Source organism: Galeopterus variegatus, unplaced genomic scaffold (genome assembly GCF_000696425.1).
Source record: "Galeopterus variegatus unplaced genomic scaffold, G_variegatus-3.0.2 Scaffold217, whole genome shotgun sequence".
Lineage (NCBI taxonomy): Eukaryota > Metazoa > Chordata > Mammalia > Dermoptera > Cynocephalidae > Galeopterus > Galeopterus variegatus.
In genome coordinates, this window is record NW_007726328.1 from 678,049 (window position 1) to 697,004 (window position 18,956).

Genomic DNA, 18,956 nt, shown 5'->3' on the forward strand with positions numbered 1-18,956 from the left:
TAAAGAATCATCTTTTCGTCTGTGGCAGAAAACCAAGTGGAAGAGGTAAATTTAATAGACAATGTTGTTAGTTCTTAAGAATACTTCAAGGATTAAAACAGGCACATTTATATCAAGGTTCTTTAATGATGTAATTTTCACTTTAATCCACATCCCAAAATGTTATTTATTACTAACACCATTGCCCTAACTTAATAATTACCTAGGTAATAATTGTGACAAAGTGTTTCAGACGGCTATGATATACAATTTGCTTTGCTGGGGTTTTTTCTCCTTTACCCAGGAAAATGTCATAATATGTAGCTGCATTCATAATAGCCTCTTGTGTTCAAAATCTGGTTCCTGGAATGATTCATACAAGTCAACTATTAGCTTTGTGGTGACATTTTGCAGAAATGTCAACGATACCTCAGATGCACCTGCTTGGTTTGGCAGTGAAGCTATTTTACCAACGTTCACAGTGAACAAGCAACATTACCAGTTTTTACAACAATCCACGTGTATTTGCTTCTCCTACCATGACAGGAAGACAAGGCAGTGCTTTCCAATGCATATATTCTAACTGCACATTATGGTCAAGAAATTTGACACATGCACTGACCACGTGAAAATTCAGTCCCACAGCCAGTATCCCAAACATGAAGCAAAACGTTACCGAGCAAGGTGGAGGACAGCTTCCACGATGTTGGAACCGTCTTTGGCACTCGTCTCACAGAATAACGCCCCATAGGTCTGCAGAAAAGAAAGAGACACAAACAAACAAAGCCTTTCCTCGAGTTCAGTGGAATTTTAGCTTTAAAAATCAATAAGATAAAACAATAATAGTTTCCTGTTAAGCATGCTAAGAGTGACTAATAGCTAAGAAATTGAATTCAGAGTTTCAACACTTAAAAAAGAAATAAGTTTGAGCATAGTTATTCCAGGAATGGTTCCTAGTCAGAGGATTTTTATTTTGCATTTAAAAATGTATATAAAATTTCACATTTTAAGGTTATTTGCAACAGTCATACACATGCTACCAAATGTTCTCTATCAAGTTATTTGAGAGAAATAAAAATGATAGCTTTCAAGGTAACCATAAGATCAGCAGCTCTCACACACCCTCCTTCGCACTATCGCCTTCTCCCATCAGGATCCAGCAGCATCCGTGTTGCTGAAACCAATGGGACATTTTCTAGTCCTCTATTCTTTAACCTCCCAGCAGTTATGTGTGTGATCGTTGATAATATCACTCTCTTGCTTCAAACTTTTCAGGTCATGTTCAAATGCTTTTCCATGGCCACCAAGGCCCCACTTGATATGCCCTGGCCAACCCTGCCAGCTATACCTCCCACCGTCCCTGGCCTCCCCCAACCTCAGGGCCTTTGCACCTGCTCCTCCCATTACACCTAGGTTACCCCCTTCCCCTTCCACCCCACTTCACCAGTCTGACTCCTATCTAAGTTTTAAGTAATCCTTCCTTGAAGTTAAGATTAAGTCTTTTCTAACCCTGAAGGTCCATGTTAGGTCTTCCTACTATAACAGCTCACTGCACTCTGTATTTTTTCTGCACAGAACTTGCCAAGGTAACTGCTGAAATTATTTTGGTGTGTCTTTGTTTGAAAAGCTGGAGACATTTTTCTCTTACTAAAGGAACTGAAGACATTTTCTCTTACTGTGGGCCTGGGTGTGGGTTAAACAGTGGGGACCCACTGTGACAAGGGGAGGACATGACGGCTGCTGCTCTGGAGCAGGGAGAGAGAAGAACCAGAGAACAGGCAAAGACTCCACCACGGGCCCTTTACGCAGGAGCCCCCAGATCCACAGAACGTGTATGAAAATCATAAAATGAATGTATTTCTAGTAGAAACCATTAGTGATGCTGCTGACTTCTATACCAAGGACATTGTGGGGTGAAGCAGAAACTGCTTTTGAGGATCCAAGTGGGTGGGGGTCACTCTGAGGAAGCAAGGAGAGGGGATGAGCTGGCAAGCAGCTGGGAAGCACCAGATGGCGAAGGCGCCATGGCACAGAGTTTGGCACGTGGGTCACATGAGTCAAATGTCTGCCTCCCCCAGGCAGTAAACTATGCGAGGGCAAGGACTGACTGCTTTTTTCTCTGCTCTTCACTGAGCACATAATAAAGGGTTTGTCACATGGTGGATACAATTAAATACGTGTTGAATGAATCTCCTCTGCATTTCATTGTCCGGTTTTGATGTTCACCACATTTGGTTTACAGTTCCAAAATTTAAAACAAGAAAATATGGGGGCTGGCCAGTTAGCTCAGTTGGTTAGAATGCAATGTTATGACACCAAGGTCAAGGGTTCAGATCCCCTTACTGGCCAGCCACCAGAAAAAATAAGATTTTCCAACTTGAAAGAGTAAAAGTGAAACTTGTTTTTAAAGTTCACATACACATGCTACCGAGTAGTCCTTTTATGGTGCTGGTGACAGAAGCATCAAATCAGACTGTTGTAGCATTAACTAATTTGACCCAAGGTGTATCCATATACTGGTCAGACAAGTCATAGGAGGGCCACGTAGCATTCTGACACAGTGACAGTACTGGAAGAATAAATACTGCCCACAATAAAAATCTGGACAGGAATGAGCTTAATCCTCTGTACAAATGCATAGCCAAAAATAATGTTAGACTATTTCAAGTAAGCACAAATGTAAGAGAAGCAAAGACGACTTCCAATTCCCTTCCACCCAGGCGAGATATGGCACCATCTCCCGCCCCTTGGCATTGTGTAACCCTCTGGAACCAAACCCATCTTTTCAAAACAGGACTCCCATTCTTTTTCCTTTTCCTGGATTCCAAGACTAGAGAAGATTCCAGGAAGTGGGTGAGAGGGAGACGGCAGGATGATGTCAGCTTCTCTTTGTCAGTGACACTCAATGGGGGAGAATGATCGTGTGATTGTTTCACCCACATGAGGGACTGAGTCCTCAGTGTCATAACTTACACTTATGAAAGGGGAGAGGTCACTGGAGTCCCACCTGTGTAGGAGGGACAGACACCCCATCAAACAGGGCAGAGGTTTGTCAAAGAACCTCTTAAGTGAAGGTAGACAAAAAGTAAAGGCCACCGACTATGAAGCCATTAAACCACCATGTCCTCTTCCAGTTCAGACCCACCCGCACTCTTACCATGGCCAGTTTTTCTCCAACGTATCCTGTGACACATTTTTGTTCCTTTGTAGTAGCACTGTCACGAAGATCAGCCTTATTTCCTACCAACATGATAGGGATAGTCTCATGGGCTGCATCCTGCCATGAAGAAGAGAAAAACATTGGGCATACATAAAATCCTGGACATATTATAATAACAATGACGATGACAGCAGCAGCAGCAGCAGCTACCATTTTCCGATCTCCCCGTGTGCCAAATGATGGATAGAGAGCATCTTTACACCTCAAAATGCCCTGGGAAAACTGAAATTCAGAGAGGTTAAATATGAACACGGAAGGGTCAGGGCCTGGGGCCAAACTAATTCCATAACCCCTGCCCCGACACAACGTTCTGTCCTCAGGTTAATGGAAAGGTAAAGGCACTGGGATTAATCAGCTTTACAGCAAAAGAAACATGTATTTGCTCTTTTCTTATCTCTAGCACACAGAGCACTACCAACCATTATAAACTCAGGAGGCATGACCACAGAATTATATTTGGCTGTGGTGCCCACATAATTTTCTACAACTTTCACTACAAACAATGGTGATTACAAGTCAACTTCATTATCCCAGGTACAAAACAGAGAAGTAATTCTGCAGCTATCATAGGTCAAAAAGGAAATTTGGAAGTTCCACGCTCACTGCTCTCTGGTTTACAAAAGCGAACTGTGAAAGTCCTAAAGGTCAACTTTTTTTTTACATGAAGAGTCAATTAACAATCACTCAAAGTAATTCTAAGGATACTGCTCCCAAAGCAGCATATGTAAATTGTTATGCTGCCCAGCATTCTCAGGACGTGCATGGAAGTCTGAGACCTCCCCCCAGCCATGTGCTGCTGTGTGAGGTCAGGCAAGTCTTTTCAGGTTTCTGCCTCAATTTCCCATCTGTAAAATGAAAAGATTAATAAGGGAATACCCCACCTCGGCAAGCTATGATGAAGAAGATAACCCGACTAGCACAGGGAGCAGGTTTCTGGTTCCTAAACAAAAAGCAGCAGCAGCCTAGCAAAAGCACATGGAAATGACGCTCTGCAGTGCCTACAGATATCTGGGGGCTCATTCAGTTTGGTGCAATACCTGACATAGGATCAAGAAATGAGCCTTAAAATGAAATTATATTTGACTTCGTCTCTCTTCAGATTCTTTTCTTCTGGCTGAAGGTACCAGAGCATAGTATAAATAAAAGAGTGAAGAAAGTAAAATCCCAGCCCCCAAACCAGCTGCTCCCCTCACTAATGAGTTCATGCACCGTGCTCTTTGGTGATCTCAGAACTCAAAGGAGCATTACTTAGAAGTCATTGACCAAATATTCATCTAAGCAAGCCAAGAATCTGAGCATCTGAATGACTTCCCAAAGTCACATAGGTAAACACGGTGCCTCCTTCAAGTCTCGACTTAAATGTCACCTTCCCGGTGAGGCTAGCCTGGTCACAGTGACGAAGACTGCAGCCACATCCTCATCATGAGGCCCGCCAGCCTGCTCTCCTTTTGTTTCTATAACATTTATCACTTTCTATCACATCCTTTCTTCCACATTTATTTATTTATTTTGCTTCTCATCTGTCTCTGCACTAGAACACAAGCTCCATAAGGATGGGATTCTTAGTTTTACTGACAGATATATCTCAAAAACCTAGCACAGTACGGGCACACAGGAGGTACTCAAAGAATATTTCTGAATGTGTAAAAGTCAGGAAGAGATCTCATAGCTCAAGTCTCTCCACTCAGCTATTACCCAAACGTTCAATCAGTAAATTATTTATGACAGGTAAAAACATGTCCATGATTTTACTTGATCCATAACTCTATTAACCAAATTCTGTAACCCAGCAGCTTTTCATCGAAGCGTAGCAATTATCAATCAGAGGGTCCATTCACCACTGACGGTCCGCTGCTCCCCCATCCTCTGGCCTCTTCCAGTGATCACCCCATTCATTTCTACCCACACACTCACAGAGGCCATATAAATTGTCCCTATAGGATGTCCTCAAGTTAGAAACAGCGAGCCATGGAGAAGCTTCATTGTGCCCATTTTTTCTAAGGTGAAAGTCAAATGCCACGTGGTATCTAATTTCTTCCCCCTGTAAAAAGTTCAAGAATTCATCTTGAATTTGAATAAAAAGGAATAGTTTTATTCCTTTTCCGACCCTATCAAAGGTGTTACCAATGGCTGAAAAGGTAGGTAGGTGCTTAGCAAATTATGGCAGTGGCCACTTTATGTTGGGGCCATTTCACTGGGGCTGACCTTACCTTTTGTTCCGCCTTTTCTCAACCATATCCAAAGATTTAAAAGACTAAGTCCAAAATTTCAACAACAAAAAGCTTTGCTCTAGAGGTTCAATGCCAGTGTGCAGAAGCCAGCTGGGACAATCTGTCACTCTCTGGACTCACTGCTCCACCCCAGGGAACTGCGTTTGTGCCCTCAAGCGGACACCTCTCCTGCCTGTGCTACCTGTGACTTGGAATCCCCTTCTTGACACAAAGGCTCCTCCTATTAATCTGCTGCTCACTCTGGTGCTTTATCAAAGAAGCAACCAGTGAATCGGGAGGTCTGAGTGAAGCCCTCCTTCCACGCCTAAAAGCAAATGCCACACATTTTCTCTATGCCTCAGGTTTTTCATAAAAGTGAAAATAATATGTTCCTTATTTCCCTTCCCAGATGCTAGAGTAATGAATAGATCATATGGAAAATTTCATGAAGTAAAAATGTCACATAAATGTGGACACACTTCATTGAATTTATAATCATTTTAAGTGATGACATTTCATTTGAACAAAGTACATATTTATTTATCATTGTCAAAGTCTTATCACCAGTTGCAATTGGTCATTTTTCACATTCCTTCTTTAACTAGAAAGAAAACATTCACTCCAGAGGCTAACATAAGATCAAGCAGTAATCAGTCCTCTGCTCAGCCCCTAGTGTAATTTAATGCCTGTTTAAAATTATGGATAAAACAATACTTACTTGAAAAGTTGTATTAGCCACTAGTTTTCTAATTTTTCAAGGGTGTGTGCTGAACTAAACCTTGAACTGTAGTTCTATGTTGATTAACACCTGTTAGCAGCACACTAAATGTGGCCAATATTATTTCCTAGTTTTAAAAACTGTTTACCACGAAACCAGAGGATATGAAAGCTCCTCACACAAGGGACACCATTTCACTGAGCCAAAAAAGCACAGATGTCACCTCACATGTTTAGAATAGCAATTGGTATTTCAGTGGCACCGTGAGATATCTACAGAGCCCAGATCACTCCCAGAATAAAGCTGACAGACAGAAGTGGGACGTGGGCAAGTGCTCACACGCACGTGGTGTTTCGCCTGCACCTGTAACCCACGTGGAGGCCCCGCGCACACCCAGCCACGACAGACACCCAAACACACCACGTCCCTGTCTGTACCAGCGGCTGCTCCCCAGGCTGCCTGCGCCTTCACTTGCTTACAATGAAGTTCTGCCTTTACCTGTAAGAAAACGCGGAAGTTTCATTCCCAGAAGCTCCTGCCTGTAGTGTCCTTGGCTTTGGGCACACTTGCCCAGCTCCTGAGGAAGAGACCAGAGCTGCCAGTGCCACTGGAAACTCTGCCTCCAGCACTGATCCTCCCTCAGTGGGTTCTGATCAAGTTCACTCCATCAAAGAAGAGCAACAGCGTTTCCCAAGACAGCCTGTAACTCCCCGTGCAATTTCCTGTGTCTCCGTTTTGATTTCTTACCTCGATCATATCTACCCACTCCCGAACGTGAAGAAAGCTTTGCTCACACGTGACGTCGTACAGCAGCAACACGCCGTCTGCCCTTCTGAAATAGGACTTGGCGATGCTTCGGAATCTGGGAAGGGGAAGTGCACGGTCAGTCGGTGCTGGGCTGTTTTGTTCTTCACCTCCTTTTTGCTCATTTTTTCTCATCTTCTAAAATCAGCCCCAATTGTGAAGAATCTAATGGCAACATATCACTGTAATGCAGCCATCTGCAAGGCCTCGACTGACCCAGCGGAAGGTCATAGGATGAGACTTGAAGCGACTGATTGAGAAAAGCCAGTCATTTTCTCCACAAAACATACCCAAGAGCATCTACAAATCCCAAAGTGTAACCAGGACCAGGTTGACAGTGTAATTTCTAAAGATTTCAACCTCAGCAGCAAGCTCCCAGAACCCACAGAGGAGAACAGAGGGGATGCTTCAAGGATGTACATGAGAGAAAAATTACTTTCATGGGGTGGGTAGGGAGAGCTGGGGTGGGTGGCAGGAGAACTAACAATGTCACCACGACTTGCCAGATGCTTCACATACACGGGGCAGGGGGCTCCCCAGGGGAAGAGCATACATCCACACGTATGTCCTAACTCTAAACCAAGTGCCATATTTTACAAGTATTCTCAATACAGCCATGGCAACCACAAATATTTTGAAATACTGGAATTGCAAGTCTGCTAGAGAACATGAGCTCCATGAGGGCACATATGTGTGCGGGTCTGCCCATCACTGAATCCGAGCACAATGAAGAGAGCCTGGCACAGGGACAGGCACCCACGTTTGTCTGCCGAACAGCTGGACAGAATCAAGATAAGGCGGCATCACCAGATTAGTCTGCTATCTGGTCTGTGCCTCTGCCCTGGAACCAGGGGGAGCTGACTAAGTCTCTCTCCCATCATTCATCACTCCACAGCTAAGTAGCCCTAACACTGTCACTGCCTTCAGGAGTGTGGCCTCACCTAAACACTCTTGTTAGGAAAGGGCTCTCTTTGTCCCAACCAAACACCAGCTCAAAGGAAGCTTAATGAGCCTCTTCTCACACACTGATAGATGAGTAAAGGAGGAGAGGACGTGGAGAAAAGATAAGCATTGTTGAAATTATAATATACTTCGTAATTATCTGCATCTTAGAAAGCATATTATAATTACGTAATTATGAGTACAAAGGTCAGCAAACACCATACACGGCTTGGCCATGCAAACCCAAGCAGAGCCCAAAGCATCATGAAAAGCACTTGCCTCTCCTGGCCAGCCGTGTCCCAGAGCTGCAGAACTGTTCGCTCTCCATCTACAATGAGAGTCTTCATTTGGAAATCCACTCCTGAAAAGGAATACGAGAGTCAAGAACATGATGTAAACAATTCCGCTGGCTTTTTACTTTCAAGCCCTCTGTAGATGAGACAAAAGCCAATAAGCCAAAGCTCAGTGAGCTAGAGAGGAATGTGCACGGCCTTCAGGGACAGTGACCTTCAAATTCTAATTATAAGTCAGGCCACATGTGCGTGCAGACGCACCGTCTGTAGGTGGGCTGACCTGGGGAAGGACTTAACGTACGAATGAACAACGGGAAAATCTGTGTTCTGTTTTCCCAGATGATTAGGTCAACTCAGTCATATTTCTGTGTGTGTGTGTGTGTGTGTGTGTGTGGTGTGCATACAAGAATGCCTGTGTGTGCGTATATGTTTGTATATTTATATGTATGTACATATATGTAGGTATACATATGCACACATATATGCACCTGTGTGTATTGTGTGTACAAAGGTACTTCAAAAAGTTCATGGGGGGGCCGGCCCAGTGGCGCACTGCTACAGTGCACCGCTTGGGAGTGTGGCAGCGCTCCCGCCGAGGGTTCAGATCCCACATACAGACCAGTTCCTGCTCACTGGCTGAGCGAGGTGCGGGAGCAACAGCGAGGGTTGCGATCCCGTTGCCGGTCCCGGTCCGGTACCGGCGCGACACTGAGGGTTGGGATCCGTTGCTGGACACGAAAAAAGACAAAAAGGAAAAAACAACAACAAAAAAAAAACAAGTTCATGGAAAGATTCATATAGTCCATGAAAAATTTGTATTATCTTTCAATTCTATTTTTCCACGAACTTTCTGAAGTCCCTTTTATGTTTATGTATATGTGTTTATATGTGTGTATATGGTATCTGTACGTATGTATATGTGGGGATATCTATGCGTCTATGTGCATGTGTCTGTATGCAAATGCGTATATGTGTGTGTATGAAGGGTACTTCAAAAAGTTCATGGAAAAATTTGTATAGTCCATGAAAAATTTGTACTATTTTTCAATTCTATTTTTCCATGAACTTTCTGAAGTCCTCTCATATATGTATATGTGTACACATACATAGAAACACACACCATGGTCTCTAGCAATTGAACCAACTAAAGTGAACTTCCAGCTTTGTTATCTTGAAGGGTGTATCAGAGAACCATAAATTTACAAAGACATCCATTGTGAAGAGGGTAATCACTCTGTTCCAACATTTCTGGTTATCAAAATAAGAACTCCTTAGATGAGGAAGAAAAATAAAAGATAATTTGCATAGCTTCAACTCATTTTACTGATTGTCATGCAAATCTGGGAAATCAGCCTACTGCTTATTCTTTTGCTCTGTTGTGAAGGTGGGGAAGGAAGCATGTCTCTGGCTATGATTTTGACCACAATGACACACTGACCATCAATACTGTCACTTTATCAACATCAAATGACATGTTATCAGAAAGGCTTTCCCTGCCACCCTCTCCCCAAACCTCATTTTTAAAATTTGTTTCTTGTCCATTTCCCTCGGTTTGGGATGTAAGTTCCTTGCAGGCTGAGATTTTTTTCAGCTTTACTCATGGGTTATCTTTAGCACCTACAACAGTATCTGGCTCTTAGTAGGACTCGGAAAAAAATAAGCTAAAGAAATGAATCTGACATCTAAGGCTCTAAACTTGGTTCGGTTCATCTGACAAGCTAAGTAGATTCTTCTGTCCTTTGTCAGTCTTCCTTTCCTAAAGTTGGGCCTTAACCAAAACAGAAAAGGACAGTCCTATAGACAAGGACACACACCCACCCCTAGATGTATGTATGTACATAGAGAAAGAAAGAAAGAGCTGTATACCTGTGCATCTGTGTATATAATCCCTAAAGAAAAGAAAATCAAGCTAAAGAAGGTCATTCTCCCATTATCAACTGAAATAGAAGCCATACCCAGGGTGGCACTTGTATTTCCTAGAAATTCATTCTTGCAAAGCCTCATGAGGAAACTAGACTTCCCCACTGCAGCGTCCCCAGCAAGCACAATCTTGTAAGCCTTCTGTGAGCAAGATTTATGGTTGTCATCTGCCGTGTCTGTCTAGGAGAAAAAAGCCACAGAGGTATTAAAAGTGGTGCCCGTTTTCTTCCTCATTAGTAACATGGCACAGAGGATCAGCAGTGTTCACGAGCAAGGGTGTCTCAGAAGCTGCCTACCTGGGGTGAGAGTGCTGAGATGGGCTTTCTTGAGGAGGTAACGAGGCTGTCCTCACCTGCAGACCCTTGGGGCTTCCAGTCCACGGTGGAAGCCATACCTTCCGAATCATAGGTCTCCTCATCCCTTATGTCAGGAACCTATCGCAAAAATAAATGAATAAAAGTCAGCAGTTAAAAAATGAAGTCTCTCATTGTGGATTATACATAATAATGGATAATACATATGGATTATACATCATGGATTAATGAGAAGAAAAATATGCAGCTGAATCTGCAGTCCATGATGTTATGGAACGGAGTGGCCCTAAAGGCAATCTGAAAATCTCTCCCTAACTTAGTGGGGGAAAAAACATTCTACTGACTATGCTCCTTAGTTAGGACCTTTAAAATGGATTCCCATCACAGATAAGAGTCAAATATGGTGACAGATTTCAATCAAAGACAAGGCCTAGGAAACAGCAGTTTCTGGGGCTTACATCTGTGTCGGAAGCATCACCCCCAAAGCTCTCCTGCACCTCGTGTGACCTCTGAAATCCCCTCTGTTGCTTGTATTCCACCTCCGAGTCATAATCGTTGGAATCTCTCAGGGTCGACAAACCACTGTCGAAGCAGCTCTCGGGCAAGCTGTCAACTTCACAATTCGCCCTCTGCATAGGATCACAGAGGGCCAGCGAGTCACAGTCCTCATCCATGCAGGAAGAGCGGGATGACCTGGTAATGAAGGAGGAGACTGTGTCACCTGCAGGCTGGCCATGCTCGAGAATGCACAGGCAACAGACTTCAGGGATGGAGTCGAGCAGACCGACATGCTCACTTCTGCCAAGAGCCACAATGTGTTCCACGGTTGTTCAAAGCAACAACAGTTCATCCTATGCAACATTCATTTAAGATAAAGACCCTCTTATCCATTATTGAATAAATAAAGCTATTTTTAAAACCACCTTCTTTATTTCCTGATACAAAAAGAATTAGAGTGCCCAAGACATAAATGCAATCTAAAGTTGTGTTAATAGAAAAGCTCTCAAAACAAGTGACACTGACTTTTTACCCTAATGAGTTCAGACCATATTCTAAACAGTGAGTCCATTTCTGGATAACAACTGTACGTAAAAGGGATGCTGAGAACTCTCAGATGGGAAAGGCATCCACAATGATGTGAGACTCAAAACCCTCAGATATGAGGAACAGCTCAGTGTACTCAATTTAAGTGTTGATGGATATTTTTCTTCAAATACTTGAAGAGCTGACACATGAAGAAGAATGCAGCCTCTCTGATTGCACAAGACAAATAAGGGCCAACTGGTAAACTTTTCTGGGAGTCATATCTCTAATCAGCATGGTGAAAAATGCTAGGCAGTTGAAACTGTGTGGTTCTGGCGCACTTTGACATGTGAGTTTTTTGCTGACACACAGTGTGGAAACACCCCTACAGGAGATGCTTCAGACAGAAAGGTGCCTCAGATAAAGGCTAGAACTACTGATTTCTTTGAATCTTTCCACTTGTGAAACTCTAAGATTTTATAAGTGGCAGAGAAATTAAGATCAAACAAGAGCATCAAAAGAAATTGCATACTTCCCTATTCACTTTTGATTTCCCATTTGATTTTCATAAGAATCTAAGTTTGTATTAAAATAAGAACAATGGCTATGACTTACAGAGCACCCACTACACATCAGGCATTGGCTTAGCCAATGTGCATACATGAATCACTGGAAATGGTGAAGGGGCAAGTACATAGGTCTTCAGGTATGAAAAATAGTAAGAGATAGATCAGCTTAGAAGAGAGAGGGTGAGCTTAATATAAATAAGTATAAGGCAGGTAAATCTGAGAAATCAAAAACATTTTTGTGCCATTAGCAAGTGTTTAAAATTAACCAAAAGGAGGATTTAATCACCACACTCTCTTTTTCAATATGTGGTTCAATTACTAAGTCTTTATTCTGAGGCAAGAATCTCATACCAACAGGCAGCCCACCACCTGCCATGACCAGGGATGTACAGGTGGGAAAAACCCCTGGAAAGCCCTCCCCCTACCTGAACAGAAGGCAGGACCCAGCACCGCCCACCACAACCAGGAGGCCCCACACCACTTCTGTTACTGCACCACAGTTTCTATTACTGCAAGGATGACTAATAGCCACAGTAGCAGCCACAACCATCATGCAGGTGGCCCACTTTATATCTGATTGCACTGACACAAGGAAAGTCACCAGAAGAGCCTGGAAAATGAGGAGGAAGTCTTTCTCCTCAGTGACCACTCCAGAGTAACAGAAGGCAGCAACTGATCTACCAGATAACCAGGAATCAATGTAGAGATATTAGACATACGAATAAACCGTAAAATATGACACCACCAAAGGAATGTAGTAATTCTCAAGTGCCAGAGCCTATAGAACAGAAACCCTTGAAATGACTGAAAAGGAATTCCAAGCAACAATCTTAAGAAAACTCAATGAGATGAGAAGACTCAGACAACACAGTGAAATGAGAAAAAATATTCATGATATGATGGAGGAAATTTACAAAGAGATTAAATACCTTAAAAAAGATGCAGCAGAATTCCGGACACTGAAGGATTCATTAAATGGAGTAAAAATCACAACAAAGAGCTTAAGCAGCAGATTAGAACAAGCTGAAGAATGAATCCCAGATCTTGAAGACCATCTCTATGAAATAACACAGGTAGATTAAAAAAAAAAAAAAGGAAAAAATAATTTTAAAAAATGAAGAAAGACTAAGAGAGCTAGCAGACAACCTTAAGTGCATGAACATCCTAATCATGGGTGTTCCAGAAGGAGAGGAGAAAGATTAAGGTACTGAAAATCTATTCAATGAAATAATAATGAAACACTTAACAGATATAGGGAGAGACACATATTTCAGATCCAGGAAGCTCAAAGATCCCCAAACAGATTCAATCAAAAAATATCCTCTCTTAGACATACTATTTATAGTCAAACTGGCAAAGCTCAAAGACAAAGAGAGAATCCTAAAAGCAGCAAGAGAAAAGTGTCAAGTCACTCCTAAGGGAGCCACCATCAGACTAACAGCAGATTTCTCAACTGAAACTCTACAGGCAAGAAGAAAATGGGATGACATATTCAAAATGCAAAAAGAAAAAACTGCCAGCCAATAATACTATACCCAGAAAAGTTATCCTTCAGAAATGAAGGAGAAATAGTGTATTTCCCAGAGAAACAAAAATTGTAGGAGTTCATCACCACATAACCAATTCTGCAAGTAATTCTCAAGGGAGTCCTGTATATGGAATCCAAAAAACAATAATCACTACCATGAACACACAAGAAAGAACAAAACCCACTGGTGAAACACAAAAGCAAATGAGAAAGAAAAAGGAACTAAATCTTACCACCTCAAAAAACCAACAAACATCGGAGACAAATAATAAAAAGAGAAGAAAGCAACAAAAGATATTTAAAACATCTAAATAAAAAGCAACAAACTGGCAAGAATAAGATAATACCTATCAATAACATCCCTAATCAAAATGGATTAAACTCCCCACTCAAAAGACACAGACTGATGGACTGGATTAAAAAGCTATACCCAACCATAAGTTGTCTTCAAGAGATATGCCTCACCTGTAAAAATGAACACAGATGAATAGTGAAGGGATAGAAAAAATATATACCAAGCAAATGGAAACCAAAAATGAGCAAGAGTAACTATTCTTTTTTTGGGTAAAATAGACTTTAAACCAAAAACCATACAAATGACAATGAAAGCCACTATAAAATGAGAAAGGAATCTAACCAGCCAGAAGACATAACAATCATAAATATATATGCACCCAACACCAGAGAACCCAGATATATAAAGCAAACTCTAATAGACCTAAAGAAAGAGATAGACCCAAATACAATAGCAGTGAAGCATCTGAACACCCCTCTCTCAGCACTGGACAGATCTTCCAGGCAACAGATCAACAGAGAAACACAGAATTTAAACTACACTTTAGACCAAATCAGGCCTGGCAGACATCTACAGAACATTTCACTCAACAACTACACAATATACATTCTTCTCATCAGCACATGGAACTTTCTCCAGGACAGACCACATGTTAGGTCACAAATACAGCCTCAACAAATTTTAAAAAATCAAAATCATCTCAAGCATCTTATCAGACCACAATGGATTAAAACTAGAAATTAATAATAAGCAAAACTCAGGACACTGTACAAATACATGGAAATTAAACAATAGGCTCCTAAGTAACCTATGGATCCAAGAAGATATTAAACAGTAAATCAAGAAACTTCTTGAAACCAATAAAAATAAAGACACATCATACCAAAATCTGTGGGATACTGCAAAAGCAGTACTAAGAGGGAAGTTTATCACAATTAATGCTTATGTCAAAAAAATAAAGATTTCAAATAAACAACACTACACCTAAGAGAACTAGAAAAACAAGAACAATCCAATCCCAAAGTTAGTAGACAGAAAGAAATAATTAAGATCAGAGCAGAACTAAATGATATAGAGATCCAAAAAAATGTTATAACATAATGAGGAAACAAAAAGTTGTTTTTTTGAGGAGATAAACAAAATAGACAAACTATTAGCTAGGTTAACAAAAAAAAAAGGAGAAGAAGAGAGAAGACCCAGATAACAAAAATCAGGAGTGAACAAGGAGATGCTACAACTGATACCACAGAAATACAAAAAATCATTAGAGACTGTTAAAAGCAACTATCCACCAACAAATTCGAAAACTTGGAAGAAATGGATAAATTTCTGGACACATACAAACTACCAAGAGTGAACCAAGAAGAAATAGAAAACCTGAACAGACTAATAACAAGCAACAAGATTAAAGCAGTAATCAGCAGTCTCCCAACAAAGAAAAGACCAAAACCATAAGTCTTTAGGGCTAAATTCTACCAAACCTTTAAAAAGGAATTAATACCAATTCTCTTCAAGCTATTCCAAAATTATTAAACATAGTACTAGAAGTTCTAGCCTGTGCAATGAGGCAAGAGAAAGCAATAAAAGTCATTCAAATCAGAAAGGAGGAAGTCAAACTATCCCTATTGGCAGATGACATGATCCTATGCATAGATAATCCTAACGAGTCCACCAAAAAATAAATAGAACTAATAAATGAATTCAATAAAATGGCAGGATACAAAATAAACACACTAAAATCAGTAGCCTTGCTATATGCCAACAATAAAATAGCCAAAGAAGAAATCAAGAAAGTAATTACATACACAATAGCTACCAAAAAAATGAAATACCTAGGAGTAAATTTAACCAAGGAGGTGAAAGACTTCTAAAATGAAAAGTATAAAACATTGGTAAAAAAAATTGGAGAGGACACAAATAAATGAAAATACATCCTATGTTCTTGGCATGGAAGAATTAATACCAAAATGTCCATATTACCCAAAGTAATCCACGTGTTCAGTGCAATACCTATAAAAATACCAGTGACATTCTTCACAGAAAGAAAAAAAAAGATCTTAAAATTTGTATGGAACTACAAAATACCCTGTAGAACAAAGGAAATCTGGAACAAAAAGAACAAAATTGGAGGCATCATACTTCCTGACTTTGAAATATACTATAAAGCTATAGTAACCAAAACAGCATAGTAGTGGCATAAAAACAGACAAATTGACAAATGGAATAGAATAGACAGCCCTGTAATAAACCAATGCACTTACAGCCAACCAATTCTTGACAAGGGTACCAAAAATACACAATGGGGAAAGGACAGCCTCTTCAACATAATGGTGTTGGAAAAACTGGATATTCACATGATTGAAACTAGACCCCTATTTCTCGCCATTCACAAAAATCAACTCAAAATGGATCAAAGACCTAAGTTTAAGACCTCAAACTATGAAACTACAAGAAGAAAACATTTGGGAAACACTACACAAAATGGGAGTGGACAGTGCTTTTTTGAGTGAGACTACAAAGGTGCAGGCAACTAAAGCAAAAAAAATACACAAATGGGACTACACCAAACTAAAAAGCTTTTGCACAGCAAAGGACACTGTCAACAAAGTGAACTGACAAACTGCAGAATGGAAGAAAGTGTTCGCCAACCACACATCAGACAAGGGACTAATATCCAGAATACATAAGGAACTTAAATGACTCAACAGCAAAAAAAACAAATAACCCAATTAAAAAATGGGCAAAGGACCTGAACAGACATTTCTCAATAGAAGATATACAAATGGCCAACAGGTACATGAAAAAATGCTCAAGATCGTTAATCATTAGGGAAATACAAATTAAAACTACAATGAGATATCATCTCACTCCAGTTAGAATGGCTATCATCAACGGGACAGAAAATAACAAATGCTGGTGAGGATGCAGAGAAAGGGAACTCTCCTACATTGTTGGTGGGAACGTAAATTGAGAATGTAGTTTCCTCAAGAACTAAAAATAGATCTACCTTAAGACCCAGCTGTCTCACTGCTGGGTACACACCCAAAGGAAATGAAATCAATATATCAAAAAGGGACCTGCACTCCCATGTTCATCGCAGCACTATTCACAATAGTCAAGAGATGGAATCACCCTAAATGTCCATCAACGGATGAATGGATAAAAAACACTGTAGTATATATACAGAATATTACTCAGCTATTTAAAAAAATGATATCCTATCATTTTCAGCAACATGGATGGAACTGGAAACCATCACATTAAGTGAAGTAAGTTGGGCACAAAAAAACAAATACCTCATGGTCTCACTCATGTGGAATACTAAAAAAAGAAAAAAAAATGTAAGTGGTTTTCATAGAAGTAGAGAGTAGAATAATACTTACCAAAGGCTGGCGGGGGTGGGGGTGGGGAGAGACGTGGTGGACTAACGGGTACAAAACTACGCTGCCTACCCTAAGTGAGTCATTGTGCAGTATGTGCATGTATTGAAACAACAAGCTGTACCCCACAAATATGTACAATGTTAAAATATTTTGAATAAAATTTTTAAAAATTAAATTAAATATACAACATGCTTATATTGCTGTTATATTAATGTAAAAAAGAAAATAAAATGTTAACTTCTTATATCAAATTAATCACCCTCCAGAAAGGATTGTCCATTTAGGCCCAGGTGGAGCAAGGTGATAAACACAGGAGTGCTGTCTTAGGGTCACTCTGAGGTCCTGGGGATGGGATGACTTTGTCACTCAGAACCTAGTTCTGAGCCTTACCCATGGTGTCTGCTCTTTTAAAAAACAAATCATGGTGAAATTTCTGAAATAATTTCCAGTTATGTACATTTCCTCCATTTGCTCAGAATTGATCTTAAATATTAGTCCACAAAAATGGCATCACACCTACACATTTTTATAAATCTATATTCCTCAGTAACAGAGTAGTCAGCTGCCCACAAATCTATAAGCCATTAAATTTCTTTTTATTTAACATATCAGTGAACAATGAAAATACCTTCTACATGGGTAGAATTTTCTTAGAAGTGATCACTGAAAAGCCTTGGTATCAGGCCTTCCTGATGGCAACTAGACCATTGACCTTCGCCGGGATATTAAGTACATTATTCCTTATACTAAAAGTACACAAATGAAAAAGGGATGTACGTGAATCAGAAAGACAAAAATCAACTCAAACTGGATTAAAGACTTAAATGTAAAACCAAAAACCATGAAACTACTAGAAGAAAACATGGGAGAAATGCTTTATGACATTGAGCTGGGCAAGGATTTTTTTAAATAAGACCTCAAAACACAGGCAACCAAAGCAAAAATAGACAAACAGGATTGTATCGAACTAAACATCTTTTGCAACACAAAGGAAACAATTAATAGGGTGAAGAGACAACCTAGAGAATGGAAGAAAAATATCTGCAAACTATACTTCTGACAAGGGGCTAATATCCAGACTATACAAGGAACTTAACTCAAAAGCAAAAAAACAAATAACCTAATCAAAAAATGGGCAAAAGAACTTAAAAGGCATTTCTCAAAAGAAGGCATACAAATGGCAGACAGGTACATTAAAATAAATGCTCACTATCATTAATCGTCAGGGAAATGCAAACGAAAACCACCATGAGATCCCATCTCACTCCACTTAGAACAGCTATTATCAAAAAGACAAAAGAAAACAAGTGTGGGCGCGAACGTGGAGAAAAGGGAGCCCTTGCACACTGTGGGTGAGACGGTAAATTAGTACAACCACTATGGAAAACAAAAAATTAAAAATAGAACTACCTCAGGACCCAGCAATCCTACTACTGGGTACATATCCAAAGGAAATAAAATCAGTGTGTTGAAGAGACAGCTGCACACCCATGTTTACTGCAGCATTATTTACAACGGCCAGGATATGGAATCAACCCAGGTGTCTAACAACAATCAAACGGGTAAAGAAAATGTGGTACATATACACAATGAAATACATTCATCCATAAAAAAGAGTGAAATTCTGCCACTTGTGACCATATGGATAGACCTGGAGGACATCGTGTTAAGTGAAATAAGCCAGAGACCGAAAGGCAAATACTGCATGATCTCACTTACACATGGAATCTAAAAAAGGGGCCGGGGGGGGGGGGGGGG

The 18,956-nt window shown here is 40.5% G+C and overlaps 1 protein-coding gene across 1 annotated transcript in view; it reads right to left on the reverse strand.

Moving 5' to 3' along the window:
• The window catches only part of RASEF (RAS and EF-hand domain containing), a 92,515-nt gene that overhangs the window by 7,536 nt on the left and 66,023 nt on the right, over positions 1-18,956 (reverse strand). The window contains exons 12-18 of the mRNA XM_008566003.1: positions 10,859-11,093; positions 10,383-10,520; positions 10,122-10,266; positions 8,153-8,234; positions 6,875-6,989; positions 3,137-3,256; positions 656-732 (exon numbers count right to left, since the gene is read on the reverse strand). Of these exons, the coding sequence (XP_008564225.1) occupies positions 656-732; positions 3,137-3,256; positions 6,875-6,989; positions 8,153-8,234; positions 10,122-10,266; positions 10,383-10,520; positions 10,859-11,093 (912 nt within the window). The remainder of the gene's footprint in view (positions 1-655; positions 733-3,136; positions 3,257-6,874; positions 6,990-8,152; positions 8,235-10,121; positions 10,267-10,382; positions 10,521-10,858; positions 11,094-18,956) is intronic.